This window comes from Cuculus canorus, chromosome 13 (genome assembly GCF_017976375.1).
Source record: "Cuculus canorus isolate bCucCan1 chromosome 13, bCucCan1.pri, whole genome shotgun sequence".
NCBI lineage: Eukaryota > Metazoa > Chordata > Aves > Cuculiformes > Cuculidae > Cuculus > Cuculus canorus.
In genome coordinates, this window is record NC_071413.1 from 20,854,486 (window position 1) to 20,871,048 (window position 16,563).

The 16,563-nt window shown below is 48.7% G+C and overlaps 1 protein-coding gene across 2 annotated transcripts in view; it reads right to left on the minus strand.

Annotated features, from left to right (window-relative positions):
• CFDP1 (craniofacial development protein 1) overlaps positions 1-16,563 on the minus strand; it is a 70,281-nt gene that overhangs the window by 43,275 nt on the left and 10,443 nt on the right. For both annotated transcript variants that reach the window (XM_009557138.2, XM_054078840.1), the window contains exon 5: positions 8,218-8,322. In XM_009557138.2, coding sequence (XP_009555433.1) covers positions 8,218-8,322 — 105 coding nt within the window. The remainder of the gene's footprint in view (positions 1-8,217; positions 8,323-16,563) is intronic.

Sequence of the window (16,563 nt, forward strand, 5' to 3'; positions counted from 1 at the left end):
CCAAAAGGTGCAAGTTGCCTCTGCGCTTACGCTCACGGGTGTTGCAGCCCAGCCTGCTGCTCTGAAGCCTGCCACTGAAAGGGAAAAAATACTGCTACAATCCAACCCTGCACATGCCCAGGACTTGTTACTTCACGAAATGCCATCATTGTTCTCAAGCGAGGCAGTCAGGCGATGAACAGGCGTCTGTATTGTCCACCGGCTGCCTGGAGGCTTACAGCAACTGCACTGAAGTAGGAGTTCCTGAGAGTATCAAAAGCTACTGTGCAAGGCCAGCTCAAACTCATACATCCACACTTATTTGCTGATAATCGATAGAAGATGTATGAGAAGAGATGGTACAAAATGCATCTTCCCCTGAGGTTCCCAGTAAAAAGAGCGGTCTCCAACAGAAACTTCAAATAAAACACTCCCTTCCTCAGCGGATACAAGAGCATCTCATGCACGTCCTCGCGCACCCAGCGGGACGTCTGCACGGCTGCTGCCAATGTGACACCAGTTATCTGCCTCCGCAGAGGGTCCCACGGTACAGCAACCGCCCCAAGCACTGTGGTAGCTGTTAAGAGCGCAGTGGCAAGGGCTCCGGGACAAAGCCAACTCAGCTGTAACCCAACATGTCATGAAGTCTTTGAAACTCCTTGGATAGGGAAATAAAGTACTCCATGGCTTGGCAGACCGGATTAGAGCACCCTAGGGAGCTTTAGGCAGTTTGGAGATTGTTTAAGGTGCCCTTTCAGCTCAGCCCACACACTAGTTTACTCAAGCCTCTGGGTTTCGTGTAGGAATAAGTAAGGGAGTGCGAGAAATAGGGGGAGAGGTGCCACCTCCACACCGGGACAGCAATAGCTGAAGTGAACCCCAGCCGTGCTAACCATCCTCATGGCCAGAAACCAGCAGAGGAAATCCCCGTGGCTGGGGCAGGCACTTGCTCAGCCTCTCTTGGGCTTTTTCTGGAAACAAACAACAACAGTTGCAGAGCCTGCTGCCATCCAAAGAGGCTGGCGCTCCGAAGAAACACCCCACGCCCTTCAAAAGCTCTGACACACACCAACATCTCCTTAAAGGCAGGAATGGAGAAAGCCAGTCTGTAATGAACCCTAATTGCTTGACTTCACATCTTGATATCAAGCCAGCCAGCCTGGGCATGCCTGTTTTCTCAGCCCAGTCCTGCACAAGGCTGACAACCTTGCGTGCAAATCAAAGTTTTGGCTAATAAACATGCTGGAAAATACTGGTGTGCTGATTTTCCATGAATGAGGCCACCAGTTTGTGATTTTCCATGAATGAAGCCACTAGTATGTGAAAAGCCTGGGGCAACAAGAGTGCCTGAGAGCAGAGAACAGCACTCTGCTCTGACTGCCACCCAGCCTGACTTAGCTGCTTCATATTTTATGAAGAATGATTCAGCTGAACTTGTTCTTTGGCATGAGAAAAAGGGAGGAACACAAGTGTGGGAAAGCAAGAGGATGTAACACAAGCATCTGGTATGGGGGAGACACTCAAGGGACATTGTGCAGCTCAGTTAATATGCAAGGAAGCACTATAAAGCAAAATAAGACAGGAGTGGAAACAAATCTTGATAGACACACCCCCAAGCCATGGCACAGCTGGGAACAGGAGCTCTTAGCATCCACCTCCAGTCCCAGGTTTCCACGGCAAAGCAAGGCTGCCTGTCTCACCTCTCACGCCAACCAGACCCAGTCTAACATGGGAAGATGCAAGGGTTTTCCTTCGCAATCTTGCAAGGAGTCTGGAGTAAAAATACAGCTGGCTTCTTTCCCCATTAACAGTTAATTTCCTGAATCGCTTTCACAGAGGGAGAAAGAGAAATGCTCACAATCTAAAAAGATGAAAGCAAATGAAAATAAGCCTCATAAAACCTGTACTGCCCTAAGGGAAAACTGCCCCACAACTTTCATTGGGGAATTATCAAAAGCCCCAGACTAGTAGGGGGTTGTTTGTATTTTATAAGACAGATGCTTTAGAGAGTATAAGTCCTCAAATAGCTGAAATTCCATTCTGCTGAACCTCCAACAAGACTAGAAAAAGAAACAGCTGATCCCAGTTAGCCTGGCCCAGGGATCCAGCTTAGCCACATCAAGACAGAGGACAGAAGCAAGGCACAGAGCCATGCAGGCACTGCTAAATTTCCTTCCAACAATTTACCATTGCCCCAAGCAAAAGCACCCACACGCTCCCCTGCATGGCCGCAGGAAAGCACAGAATGGAGCTAAAAATGTCTCATTCATTCCTATTGCAAAATAGAGGCTCGGGTAGAAGGCACTGACTCATTTAGCCTGAGAACGAGGAAGGATTGCTCCTGAGAGACTAGTTTAAAAGAAAGATATTTAGTGCACGTTCTGCTTTGAGTCTGGGAGAGTGGGAACGAAACTTCCCGCATTCAGAGCTCTCTTTCTTATAAGAAAATGCTTCACATAAGCTCAAGAGCAAGAACTGTCTTGAGAAGGGGCAAAGACCCAAACCTGCAGAGCTCTCCCACACACGGTTCAGGCTCTGGGGTGACCGCAGCCCTAGATAAGCCTGTCTGCAGCTAGTGGTCACGTCCCTAGCCCAGGGGCTGTGGTATTGCAGCCACGGGTCACAGCTTGGAGAGCCTGACTTACTTTGCTCCTCAGCTGGGCTGCAAAGCCCAAGCTGGTGTCCTTGCTGCTGCCAAACCTGTGCCAGCTGGAGATCGGTGGCCTCACTGCTGCGGGCTCTGCGAGGGGTCTGATTCTGAGTGACACCAGCAGCCTCAGACCACACTGACGTCGAGAGGGCAGGTAGATTTTTAGAGGATAAGGTTGTTTGGCACATGTGCTGCAATCAGCATCTTTATTCACGATGGCTGATGGAAACCCTTCTATTGCAGACCTAACCAGCCACCACTTTTCCTAACGACAAGCCTCCCCTTCCCCATGCACACACCTCTCCACGCTGATCCCCATGAGGTCATTAATTTCAGTCCTCCTAGCAAATAAAACCAAGATACTAAAAAAAAAGAATCATCCAGCTTTCATACCATGTTGATCCAAGGAGTGGATATGCATAAGCCAGTAGACAGACACTAATAATGAATAATTAAAACAGAAATAAATATAACAAAGGATCTGAGACCTGAAGAGAAATTGCTCACTTGGAACAGCTACCACCACCTTTAATCTTTCAAAACCAAAGTGTATGAACAGGAAATAAGTAAAACTGGCTCTAGGGCACACGAATATTGCCCCTGGCTGGTTCATCTTGTGCACAGAAAAATATGTCATGTACTACTCATACCCAGACATTTGGCCATGGTGCAAGGGGCCGGATCTCTCCGTCTGGGAGAACAGCACTCTCTGGAGCACAGCAAGGGAAGCGCAGCAGAAAGCTGAGAGGTCCTGAAATCGCCAGCAAGAACAGAGCTATTCAATTGTTTAAATGACTACTGAAAAAACCCACACCTCCAGCTCCCTCTGAAGTCTAGATTATTCGATTCACCTGTACCCTTGTTCAGCCCATACAAGCAAAAGGTGCAAGAGTTTTAGCTAAATAACCACTCACAGTTGTCACTGAGCTGAAATCAGATTGTAAATTCCTGAAGAAAAAAAAAGCCTGTGGGATTGCTGTGAAATGAAATTGCTCCCTGGAGGCACGTTAGTGCAGCAGCACTTGCTCTAGATCATCTGAGGTTTACAGAAGCCGAGAGCCTGTGCTCCTCCCACCAGTGTCCACTTTAGATCTCAAGTAACCAGTTTTGGTTATGACAGCAAAGGGATCTGATTAGCTCCAGCTAAGTCATGCAGAAAGAACATCTTTGGCAAGAAAAAGCTTTGGACGCGAAGCAGCTCCTAGGAGTAACCAGGCTTGAGAGGAAGGTTAGGTTAGAAATCACAGCAACATGTGAGGATGCTGCAGACAGGCTCAAGGTGCACCCACCACCCACATCATCCCACAAAGACTGCCACCACGCCTCCTCCTGCACACTGAAGATGGGAGAGAAGCCATGGATGGACGTCATCCTGCTGGAGTCCCTCTGCTCCCAAATTAGCTAGTGGCAGAATAAATGTCTTCTAAAAGCACAGGCCTGACTCTTTTCACATCATATAATGGTCAGTTCACACAAGCTGCTCTGACTGTGGGCTAGGGGAGAAAAGCATCTACAACGAACAGGCTAGAGTTTATCTTTCTGTGTTCAGGGCGAGTAAGTTTCTCCAGGTCAGAGTCTTCCTGCAGCGCCTCTTCCTGCTGGGTCTTGCACTGAGGTCCAAACCCTCGCAGACCAAACTCAGCCCAGAGGTCAGCAAGCACCGCACCTCCTGAACTCTGTGGGAGTGGTGCCTGCTTGCTTCAAAGCCACATTTTACCCTGTGTTTATACCAGCCTACGAGGCATGAAAAGGCCTGGGAGGTCACGCATCCACCACTGTAATTTCAGGCAGGATCAAACAGAAAAGCAACAGCTGGGCTGAGTGAGCAAGTCCATGTTTAATTACAAATGAGTTTGGTAATAGGCAAAGGCGAGAACAAAGCCAGTAAGAAACCTCCCTTTTTCTTCCTGGCTCCTGTTCAGGCAGTGTAGAAACCGATGCCTAGGGGAGAATCTCAAAGATCCATCAACTACAATTTTTTTTCCTTTTCAAGACTGCCACAGTGCTCTGTTCCCTATGCAACACCGCCATGCTCTGATGAGCAGCAAGGACCGACGGGCAGATCGCAGCCATGCGCACCGAAGGGCTCAGGTCTGTGCAGGTATTTCCCAGCATGGAGTTCAACCCCCCTCGTTGTGTCTTACGGCCCTCATGCACAAGTACACGCATATAGTCATTCTCCAGTAAGCTCTGCGGAGGATTTAATTTGCTTTAGCATCCTCTGAATAGGAAACGGTGTTGCAAAATAGGATTACTAGCGCAGAGGATGATGGACCCAGCTCATGGGTCCTGCCTGGACTAGGGAGGGAGCAGAAGGCAGCTCTCAGCTGACTGACCCCTCCATCAGGTCAGCACTTACAGCCAGGAGCACGCTTGCTGCCCACAGAAAGCCCAGGAGTGTTGGGAAGTGTTGGAAACAAGCCCTAAACACACAGACAGGCAAGGAGGCTTAGGAGGGTAAGTGGAGGGCTGGTTTTGGATGCTGGGAGCCTTCCACCTGCTTTTTGTGACTGCAAATTAGTAGGGATCAGAAGATCCCCTCACTGCATCCGATACCTCTGACAGCATCAATGAGAACCTAACAGAACCCAAGAAAGAGTAATAATCCCAAACCCCTCCAATAAACCGATATGTGCTGCTGACAGACCGCTGCCTGGCTGGGTGTCACAGGGGGAACATGATGGGAATAATGCGAAGGCTGGGAAACCATCATATCCCTGGGAACCAAGGGCTTCTGACCTTTCTAGCAAAGCCTGTTGAGAGAACTGGGTGGGTTGTTTTGTACTCCTGGCTTTAATTACAGCCAAGCGTTTAAGTTATTCTCCTACAGCCACCCCCATGCCCCTCACAAGCACAAATCCAGCTTTTTATAGCACATCCTGTATGGATGTTAAACACATTCAGGAAATGCACTTTCAGCCCCAAACATCCCTTCCCCTGGACCCGTTGGGCTGCAAGGGTTTGTAACGTGGAGATGTGGAACCGGATGTTTGGTTTTGTGACCGCTGCTTTCCTGGATTACTTCTGTCTGTTTAGAGAAGGGAAACCAAATAAACGCAGACTAGCTGGCTGCATCCAGAAGTAACACAAGCGGCTTGCAAGGTGAAGCAAGAAAAATCAGATGGAGAGGCCACTCTCAGCTGCCTGAAACCCCCGCACACAGGGCAAGGCTCTTCTTTCAATAGCTGACAAAGCTCCCGAGGGCTGACACAGTGGGTGTCCACAGGCACCTCTAGGATCCCAAATCACATGTTTTTCACTGCCTTCTAGTGATGCTGACGCAGACTGGGGCTCTGCAGTAATGCACAAGGGAGAAATGCACCCTGTCCCACAAAACTTCTAATTTACGTAGCCAAAGGGCACCAGCAATGAGCCATCAGGCTACGGCAGGCTCCGTTGGTCCCCAGGCGCAGCTCTGGAATGTCACGGAGGTTTGTGACTCTTTGCTCCAGAGGAGCAGGGCTTTGACAATAGCTTGGCTCCAAGTCTAAAACCTGACCTTTGTAATTGTCTTAACATAAGGGACTCACCTCTGGCTTTAAGGAACACTGCAAGACTTAGTAACTTTCTTGCCTGAAAATACCCTGCCTGATTTCCCAGCTGGAAGCACCAAAGACAAGCATGTTTGCTGGCAGTCTCAGGGATCAGTCTTGAACGCCATTCCAGGATAGAAGGCTCCCTGGAGCACTCTCAGACCAGAGGGCACACACTGGTCAGGCTGTCCTGTTAAACCCTCAAGAGCACTGGGCTGTTCCACATGTTGATCAAACAGAATCATGGAATCACTAAGGTTGGAAAAGACCTCTAAGATCATCCAGTCCAACCGTCAGCCCAACACCTGCAGCATCACTGCACAAAAGCAGGATATTCTGCAGCAGGTTGTGAAAGGGAAGGCACACGGGGCTGTGTTGCACCAAGATTTGCTGCTCTGAAGGAAGGCAACATATACAAGCCAAGGATGTTTTTCCCCTGCCTTTGCTGCAGCCAGGCCACCACACATCCTGGGCAGGCAACTGTCAGTAGGACATCACATATCAGCAATCCGAACAGTGACCTAATTAAGCTGCTTCCAAAATAATCACACTGGAAAAAAGTTAAAGGAGTCCTTGAACTTGTTATTTATTATATTGATTTTTATTCCTTTTTTTCTACATTTGATGTGGATTCTGTCTGCAATGTTAACTCAAACAGGGCTCTGGCTGTTTCTCCTGAGTGATCAGAGCTCCAGCACAAGCAGCTGTGCAACTCCAGCACAACCAGGCTGTGCAGGCCAACTGGCCATCCACCTCCTCCCCTGGGCTGGAGGAAACACAGATCTCAGCAGAACAAGGCAGCAAGCGGCCTGTGGGGCTTTCCCAGTGGGCTACCAAACCTGCTCGCACTCAGAGCAGCAGGGCATTTGCTGGGGGAACTGGAAGGCAAGCTTGAAGTCATGAGACCACCAGCAGTGGAGCTGCACTGGCTTCAGCTGCTACTCGAACCCCTTCCGTGGCCGCCCAGATTGAACAAAGAATTCCAGTCCAACTCAAGGCAAGTTCTTCCAGCACAAAACCCCATACACAACACTTAGGTTACAATTAATGAGCTCTGCAGGGACAAACCCTTCTGTGGCGTGAACAACAACAAGACTATGCTCATCTATGCATCCATTCATCTCGGGGAACAGCAGCTGTCAAGAGTCACACACATGCACTCTATGCTTTCACTACCCTGATCTGACTATAAGCTACGCAATGCTTAGCTGTAAAAATGACTGACAATCCAGCTGCAGCAACTGAATAACAGCCTATCTCGGGAAAAGGCAGCCTTAACTCACACTGGAGGATTGCTCTTCAGCAGATGGGTAGGACAATGTATTCATCTGATGGATGTTGTTTCTATGTGACCAAATTGTACGCAGCTTATGTCTTTCAAATATAAATGCAAATGACTGACTTAAATAAAAATCATTGTTGGAACACAGAAGCATCTCCTCTATTCCTGAGGAGCGGGTGATCTCCCAAGCCCATCAAGAGCCACACGAGTGTCATGTCAGATGCACAGGGGATCCGACCTCTTTTTATCTTTGACAAGCATTATGATAATCTCAGAATTAGGTGTTAGGGCTCGAACGGAAAGTGACAAATCCACATCGAAATGATATTACAGAACATCAAAGAGGCAAAAGCCTCTCTCATACAAATGCTCCCCCAAAGTTTATAAGAAGCCACAGCCCAACCCGTCATGGCTTTTTATAGTCCCTAGAAGCACTTCCCAGAGGAACTGCAGGCAATCCCAGGCATGTTCCTCAACTACTTGCAGTTTCATCAGGCTGCTCAAGGCATTCAGAACAAAATTTCCTCACTAGGACGAACGATTTATAAGGATTGAGAAATTCAAGCCTGAACCTAGTACGTGAGTCACTGAGACTCACGGGTTGCTTCTTCCGCTTCCCTCCTCTCCAAACCATCCTGCCCTCCAGGCCTTGCGCCCACTGAAATCCTGCAGAAAACAAACACCCACCAGCTTAAAACTACAGGGCCTACGTAGGCTCAAGTGCTGCCTTTCTCACTAGAGGTCCATACCTGGGCTGAGAAACACATACTCACCCAGATCCTGTAGGGAGGGAAGCTAGAGCCGCTGACTGCCGTTTCTCTTGCTGCTTCAGAAAAGATTTAGCTTCTTTTGAGTTCGAGTCCACTTCTTTAGTAACTCTGTTGGAGGAAAAAAGATGAACCAGAGGTAAGGATGAGCCATATTCACAAACGATCACAAAAGCAAACCCAAATATCCAGCAAGGAGACAAAGAGAGCAGGTACACTAGTCCCCACATGCCCTGCACCGAGATCACCTCCATCAGCTGCAAGCTGCAGAACATGCATCTTGTTAAGATTTCATTCCAGTGACAAACACTCCATACTCATGGCAGAAAAAAAGGAAAAGAGTAGCTAATTAGAGCTGGGGGAGGAGGGGAATATTTTCTTCAAATGAACAGGAACGCTTATTCATTCAAACAGGCCTGTCTCACCAGCAGCTACTGAATGCTCTGCTCAGGTCACTGGGGGCAATTTCAAGCTCTTAACCAGGCTCTTGATTTCCTCATTAGTCGGTCAGCGAGGCAGCTCTTCTGCCACAGCTGTTCTGCCACCCACGGCACACAGACTTGGCAACATCTACAACCCAAACCAGAGCACAGAAACTGGCTCCGGGGATGGGGAACGGGAGAGAAAGCTCTGACAAGGCAGAACACAGAAATTAGTGCTCATTTTCTAGTTAATTTTTGTTTGAGGCCCTCAGGGCGCAAAATATTGAACTTCAAAAAATTATAAATCAATATGGCATCTACAGCAGGGAATGAATTACAAACATGAGAAAGACTCTCTAGAAAGCCACTCAATAATTAATTGTTAGAAACACCCAGCTACTTTAGCCCCCTCATTTACGATGACCTGCCTCCAGCAACACGCTTTTCATGCTCTCCGTAGCTCTTAATGAGGTTGCCTTGGTTTGCCAAGATAACAATTTTTCTCCCTTGGAGCAGAAATCCGTGAGCCTTTCTGGGGCCCTGCAGCTCTGTGGACACCGAGGCAGCGTGACCCATGCCTCAGCCAGCCCAGAACACACGGTGCTCCATCCCACCTTCCTCCAGCGTGATCCAAGGCTCAGCCAGCCCAGAGGGCACATCCTCCATCCCACCATCCCACACCAGGGCCTCTGGCCACATCTGCTGCCAGTGAGGGCGGGCAGGCTCATCCGTGGTCTGGATCTGACATGCTCACAAGCCAGGCTAATTGCTGCTTGCCTACTACCCATCAACCTGAGCCAGCAACTTCCATGCAGAAACTGGCTGATGCACACGGAGAAATCTGAGGAACTGCAAACTCAGCTGGGTTACTGCTGGGTTGGCAGCAAGGAAAGCGCTGTGGAGTTATTCGTTATGCCTGGAGGCACTGATGCCCTGAAATCCCACTTGCATAAAACCAGTGCACCCATGTCCCTGTCCTCACAGTGAATCAGCATCTGAAGCAGCGGTTAGGGAAGGGAAACCGTCCTTCCTCCTTCCCTGCGGACAGCAAATACCATACAAAAGGCATGTTCAGAAATAAGAATAAATCCTTGTGCTCTACTAGTTCTGTTCTGCCAGCGCAGGAGATTAACCCTGCTCCCCTGTTCCATTGTCACATGCTTTCAAACCAGCGGCAATCATGTGGATAGAGATAAATCCCACGTTATGAATATTTAGAAGTGCTTGCTGATCAGATTGGAAAGGGGTGAGGTGGGAAAAGGGGAAAATCAGTTCAAGAAGAAACAAAAGCTTTACTACCGCATGATCACAATTTAGGGCATGCCAGACACACCACCCAGCCAGAGCTCTTGGCAAGGCCGGTCACATCATGCAGCAGCAGGATGCCAAAAGCTACTCTACGTCCAGGAACTTCCTTTGACAGAATAAACTCTGTGCCTTCATGCAGCAGTTAAGCCAGAGCTCCCCACAGAGCCATCCTGAGCCACAAATGATGGGTTCAGATTAATACAATCACACAGCCTATTTCTTTTCAAATGCAGCATCCAAAAGGCCAGCTCTTTCCCCTGCCTGCCAGGGAGCAGCACCGTTTCCCATGCACTCTGCTGGCTCCCAGCACGGTCCCCGTCCTCCTGTCACCCCTGCACTCTCATGCCATCAGGGTCCACCTCAAACGTGCAGGGAGCATGTGAGCCACCGTGAGATACACCAGGCAGACCCTGAGCATGCAGGAATTTAAGAGGCATAGTGTGGTAACCACAAAGCCTGGAAAAAAACCCCTCTACAATGGCCTCAATACAGCCACAGGAGTTGCTCCTGGGTTAGATCCCAGCTGTTAAACTCTGCACATTTCTGGGACTTGAGCATAGGACCAAGAAGAGGCAGGAGTTGGGAAAGGAATCACAGAATGGTTTGGGTTGGAAGGGACTTGAATGCCGATCCAGTTCCACCTGTGCCATGGGCAGGGACAACTCGCACTGGATCAGGGGCTTCAGCCCCATCCAACCTGGCCTGGAACCCCTCCAGGGACAGGGCAGCCACCCCTGCTCTGGGCACCCTGGGCCAGGATCTCACCACCCTCACAGGAAAACATTTCTTCCTAAAATTTCACCTCAACCTCTTTCAGCTTAAAACTGTTCCCCCTCGTCCTATCCCTGCACTCCCTGATCAAGAGCCTCCCCCACCCCCCAGCTTTCCTGGAGCCCCTTTCAGTACTGGAAGCTGCTCTAAGGTCTCCTGGGATCCTTCTCTCCTTCACACTGAACAACCCCAACTCTCTCGGCCTGTCCTTTTATGGGAGGTGCTCCAGACCTGGGATCATCTCCGTGGCCTCCTCTGGACTCACTCCGACAGCCCCACGTCCTTCCTATGCGGAGAACTCCAGAACTGAATGCAGGGCTCCATCTGAGCACTCACGAGAACAGAGCAGAGAATCTCGCAATTAAAAAGCTTACAGTATCTGGACATGCACGATGGAAAGCAAGTCTTCAAAGCCTGTGGTAGAGCTAAGATCCAAATGGTCTTGACCTCAAGAGTACCCTCAGCCTTCTACAACCCAGAGCCAAAACCGACTGATGTCGGTCCTTACCAGCCAAGATAAACGAAGACACAAAGCTAAGATGCACAAGAAAAACCACTCCAGCCAGCCTGCCACCTGACAGAAGTAGCGTGCTGTTGGTTGGACCAGCACTACAAGTCACAACTCTCAGAGCAGGAAAACGTTGAATCCCAGAAAGGGTAAGAAAGGAGAAAGCTCTACCTCCCGCAGCCCCTCAATGTGATACGCAGGGAGGGTATGGTACAGCCCTTTGACGGCAGAGAACCTCAGCACCAAAGACATCACTTTGCTACCCAGGGTCACAAGGCAGGTTGCTACCAAGGGATTACTCCATGCTTTGGTACTTGTGTCCTCCACCAGCTCAGGGCACCAGCAGCAACAGCCAGGCACAGAATAGAACACTTTGTCCAAATTGTTTTGCTCCCTTCAGCCTGCCAGCACCTGCCCCATACATTTTTTAAGTTGTTTGCTGTAGGAGCTCAGCTGCAAAGCTGCAGGCAACTGTTCGACCAGGACTGCCCAGCTAGGGACACGGGAATGCGTCAGAAACATAATTACAAGTGCCCTTTCAAGGCGATTCCAACACAAGACCCACTGATTGCCTCATAAACTGAAATAAAAGCAGTTTGGAGGCAGACTGCTGCTGGGCTGATGCCAGCAGTGGCTCCTGCACCACTCCAACAGGAATGACAAAAAAAAAAAAAGAATATTAAAAGGTTTAACAAGGTATTAATTCAGGTTCCACATTTTTCAACCTTTCCCAGATCCCAGGCCAGGAAGGAACAAAAAATCCTCTGGTCTGTATTATTATGTAAGACAATAACACCCCATGTAGAAACCAAAACGCTTCTTGTTCTTCATGGGAAGAAACGAGAGCCATTAATCCAGCTGGAAGAAATCACAGTCATTACTAAGGAAAATTAAAAGACCTTTCACTTTTAAATACTTGATAAATAACTATTTGCCTGACTGTTTACTGGGATGCTATTCACATATTGTAATCCAGGAATAAACATGAAAATAAGGATATTGTCAGCAATAAAACAAGTAGCTAGTGTCTCGCCAACTTGCAGACCCTGTAATTCACACAGAAAACCACTCACTCTCATCACTTTCCTGTGAAGATTTCATTATACTGCCATGCAATTAAATTACATAATAAGACTTCCAAAACACAGGACAGTTATTAATTTTTTGGACTGTGCTGGAGCCTGGTAGCACAGACGAAGCTACTGTACAAGGTGCTGTGCCACTGTGAAACAGAAAGATCTTCCATATTTCAAATTCATTAAAAGGAAAGCATGCTAGAAACTAGATCACTAAGTGTCTCTAACACTTACAGGTGTCCCCCTTAGGTCCCTTCATCTCCGCACCAAGCTCAAAGTGGTACCCAAGCATTTAAGCACACCCAAATCCACCCAGCCTGCTGTTTCGGTGCCCAGCTGTGGGTACGTTCTATCCAGCTTCCACGACTCCTCGCCCCTCCATTTACACTTACCAACCAAAATGCTGGTACAACCAGCAACCTATATGCCGAGGTCCCAGTTACATACGCAGGGCACCAAACCACATGAAGACAACCCACATGCTCCCACGGGATGTCCCAAAAGCTGTTCCACAGAGCACTCACAGTTCTAAACTGCAGCATTCTATACTCAAGAAAAATCACTTGACCTGCTCCCAGCGGTCACCTTTGGCCATATGAGCAGCTAAAAGGAAGCAGGAATACAGCCTAAAATGAGCACTCCATTCACTCAGCTCCAGCTAAGCTGTAAAAGCTGCTTAAACCCAAATATTCATGCTTCGTTTCAGTGGCAAAGTAAGTCTAAAACACCAGCTTTTCCCCTGTGTTCTGGTCTTCATACCAGGTGTAGTTACTAGATAGGAAAAGCGGGGTCCCAATCCATCCCATCATCCTGCTCCTGCTACCACGCCACAGCACAACATCCATCCCCCAGGATTCACCCCAGTGCAGTGGTCAGATGCCTCTGCTCTAGCACCATTGAATCCACTCCTGTTTGCATGAAACAGAACCAGCACAAGGGATGCCAAGGGTGCGATGTGTCGGGGAAGTGCAGCAAAGCGCCCTGCAAACCCTTCCAGAAGTACATCAGCAAGGAGGGGAAAAGGAGGCAGGGTCTGGGAGGCAGCATAGGGGAAGCTGGGAAAGACCAGCAGCCACATCAAGAAGGTTCACAGGCTTCTGTGTAACACCTGCTGTCAAAATCCCTTCAACTCATCCCCAGGTGGCTTAACACAACTGCGTTCTCCTGATGCCTGGGGCACTTCAGGCTGAGAAAGCACACATTGGTACTTGGGCACAAGGGGACTTGGAGCAGAGAAGATGGTCAAGACCCCTAATTGCAGCAGCACAAAGGTACCATCTCCCTTGACCTCCATCCTGAGAAAGTGAGAGCAAGAGTGGAAGGTTTGGAAAATGCCAGTTCTTTACCACTCATACCAAGGACGCAGTCCTCCCTTGGGAAACCTGGCCCAGTTTAGACCTGACACAATTATAAAACTTGCCACATGATCTTAACGGTGTTAGCCCTGGGGAATGACAGACCAAGGCAGGGGGGAATAATGGGGCTAATTATCCTTTTTCAATATTCCTCATCTGTGTCTAGCCTCATTAAGTAGTCCTCCAGCTTTCTGGAATGATCACTTAAGGAGCAAGCGATACTCATCCACATGGGTTTGTAAAAAAACTAATCCCTTCTAAGCTAAGAGAAATATTTCATCAACATACTGTTTTGATGGGCTCTTGTGTCTGAGCTGCCATGTCCTGGGTGCCTTCCACAGAGAGTGTATGAGAGAAGAGATCCCAAAGCGATGGGAGTGCATGTGTTCAGTACCTTCCAGGAGACAATCAGGTCCTCATATAACTGGCAGCCTCCCAGGACTGAAAGGGGCTCCAGGAAAGCTGGGGAGGGGCTCTTGATCAGGGAGGGCAGGGACAGGATGAGGGGGAGCGGTTTTAAGCTGAAAAGGGGAGATTGAGATGAGATCTTAGGAAGAAATGTTTCGTGTGAGGGTGGGAAGGCCCTGGCCCAGGTTGCCCAGAGCAGTGGTGGCTGCCCCATCCCTGGAGGGGTTCCAGGCCAGGTTGGATGGGGCTGGAGCCCCTGGTCCAGTGGGAGGTGTTCCTGCCCATGGCAAGAGGGTGGAACTGGATGGCTTTGAGGTCCCTTCCAATTCAAACCATTCCATGATTCTGACTGAACCTCCAGGCCTCATCTGCCTGCACACTGGGTATATGTTCATTTTATGCTGCATTACCTGTTGAAAAGCAAAGAGAATTTAAAACTATTAATTTAAAATTAAATAGGCTCCCATCACTTTTCTAATTTCAAAGTAAAACATTAGTTTTCTCCCTTTCAGGAAACACCCAACATTCTCCAAACCTCGCTCTTCAAACCAGGTGGGAGAAGCTGTTCCCTGGGAAACCGAGCCTGTTCCCCTAAGCAACATCAACACAACCAGGCTGGAGTGACTGACAATTTTGTGGCTGCCAATCTGCACAGAAGCTGCTGGCTGTTTTTTAAAAGGAAACCAATCTGATCAGAGCCCTCCTGGATGCAGGCAAGGGCCAAGCTGTCTGCCTGGTGCTGCTCTGCACAGCAGGTGGGTGCTGCTATCCACGCAGTCAGCCCAGGCTGCATCTCAAACCGATTCATCTGAAAACAAGCAGCGATGAATGCTATTTTAACATCAATAATGCATAAAAAGTGCTTTTTGACATCCACGTCTTAACCTTGTAAGCCTTGAAGGAAACAATCAATTTTACATCACCCCCTGGACGACAGATGTGAAGAAAGCATCTGGATGGTGCTGCCATCTGAGATGGCAACCAAAGTGTCAGGCCCCTTTTGGGCTGCTTGCCACTTCCGCAAAAGGCTCTCTAAACCCACAAGGAAGCAACACTCCCGTTACTGAGCTCCCACTGGGGCTTGCAATAGGTAGAGCCAATCAAACAAGCCTTCACCTCCCTGTTGACTGGAGTTTTGTCCATCCCAGTTTTAAGTATCTCCAAGCATCGTGTCTTTGCTTGCTTCTTTGGATAACCATTCCCTTGGCCAGCCCAAAATCCCAACATGAAATATGCATTTCAATCTTTGAGGCATCCCATCATTTTTATGTGTACTTCCCATAAGGATTTACTTCAAACTATGGGTGAGCCATCCAGGTGCTGTACATGTGAGCGTGATGGTCCTCTGGCCCTGTTAACCATGACTTCCAAGCATGCCAAAAGCAGGACAGATCCTTGCAGTCCCATAACTCTTGCAAAGCTGTGCAGTGTTCCCATTGCGGATCTCTTCTCTTGCTGAGGGAAGGAGAAACGTGGCTCTCACGAGACAGGGCTTCAAAATGTGCTTACAGCTATCAATGCTGGGCACAGAAGTTACACAGATCAGAGCAGGAGCCAACACACACTACAAAGCAGAAGCATCCCCACAGGGAAAAGGCCAGACTAAGCTTGACTCGGTTTGTAACATGTTAATCAGACAGTAAGGCAGCAAACAGCTTTGCCTTCCCTTCAGGCTAACACAGAAACCCTCCTGCTTCAGAACCTCTTAGCTACAAAAAGAAAAATAAAGATTTCTATCTTACAAGCTGCACTTTTCCGGCAGGGGAAACCCAGGCCCCAGGGCTGCCAAGCAGGCTCTGCCAGCATCTCACCAGACATCAAAAGCCCCCTTCTGGGCCCGGAGCTCTTAGGAATGAGGCAGCAACTTGGAAGCAAAGAAAACCGGGCAAACAGCAAAACGCCGGGACTGGATTGAGGCTCCGGCGATGAAGACATGGACAGAGGGACAAAAGATCCTCCTGCTAACAGCAAAAGAGCCCTGGTGAGACCTGACTAGGTCACTAAGCACCTTCTGTTTCCTGATTTTTAACAGTCAGGACACTGTCCTAGAGCCAGACACCAAAATAACATCTCGTCCCTTACTTGCTGGGGAAGGGTGGGATTTTTAGTTCAGTATTTCCACACTAATTACATGCAACACAGACAGAAAAGAGTTGAAAGAACCTGAAAACAGGTGAACACAGTTGGTCATCCAGTTCCCAAAGCTGATGGGAACCAGATATCACAGGTCCGAAAGCTCTAGAAACGCCCAAGTGAATCTGGAGGTTGAGCCATCATTTCAGAGATGCTCTGAGACTCCTCCAACCTTTGGAGATCCCAGCTGGGCCTTCTTTTTCATCACGCTGATTACCAGCAAACCTCACAAATGAAGCCAGCACAAACACCTCAATTATTTCCTTAAAAGCATCAAGACATATTAGAAGCACTTTCAGGTGGACATCTGCTCAGCCACTTTGGGATTTTCAAACGCAGGGTAATATAAAGGGCAAAGACAGGAGTCAACA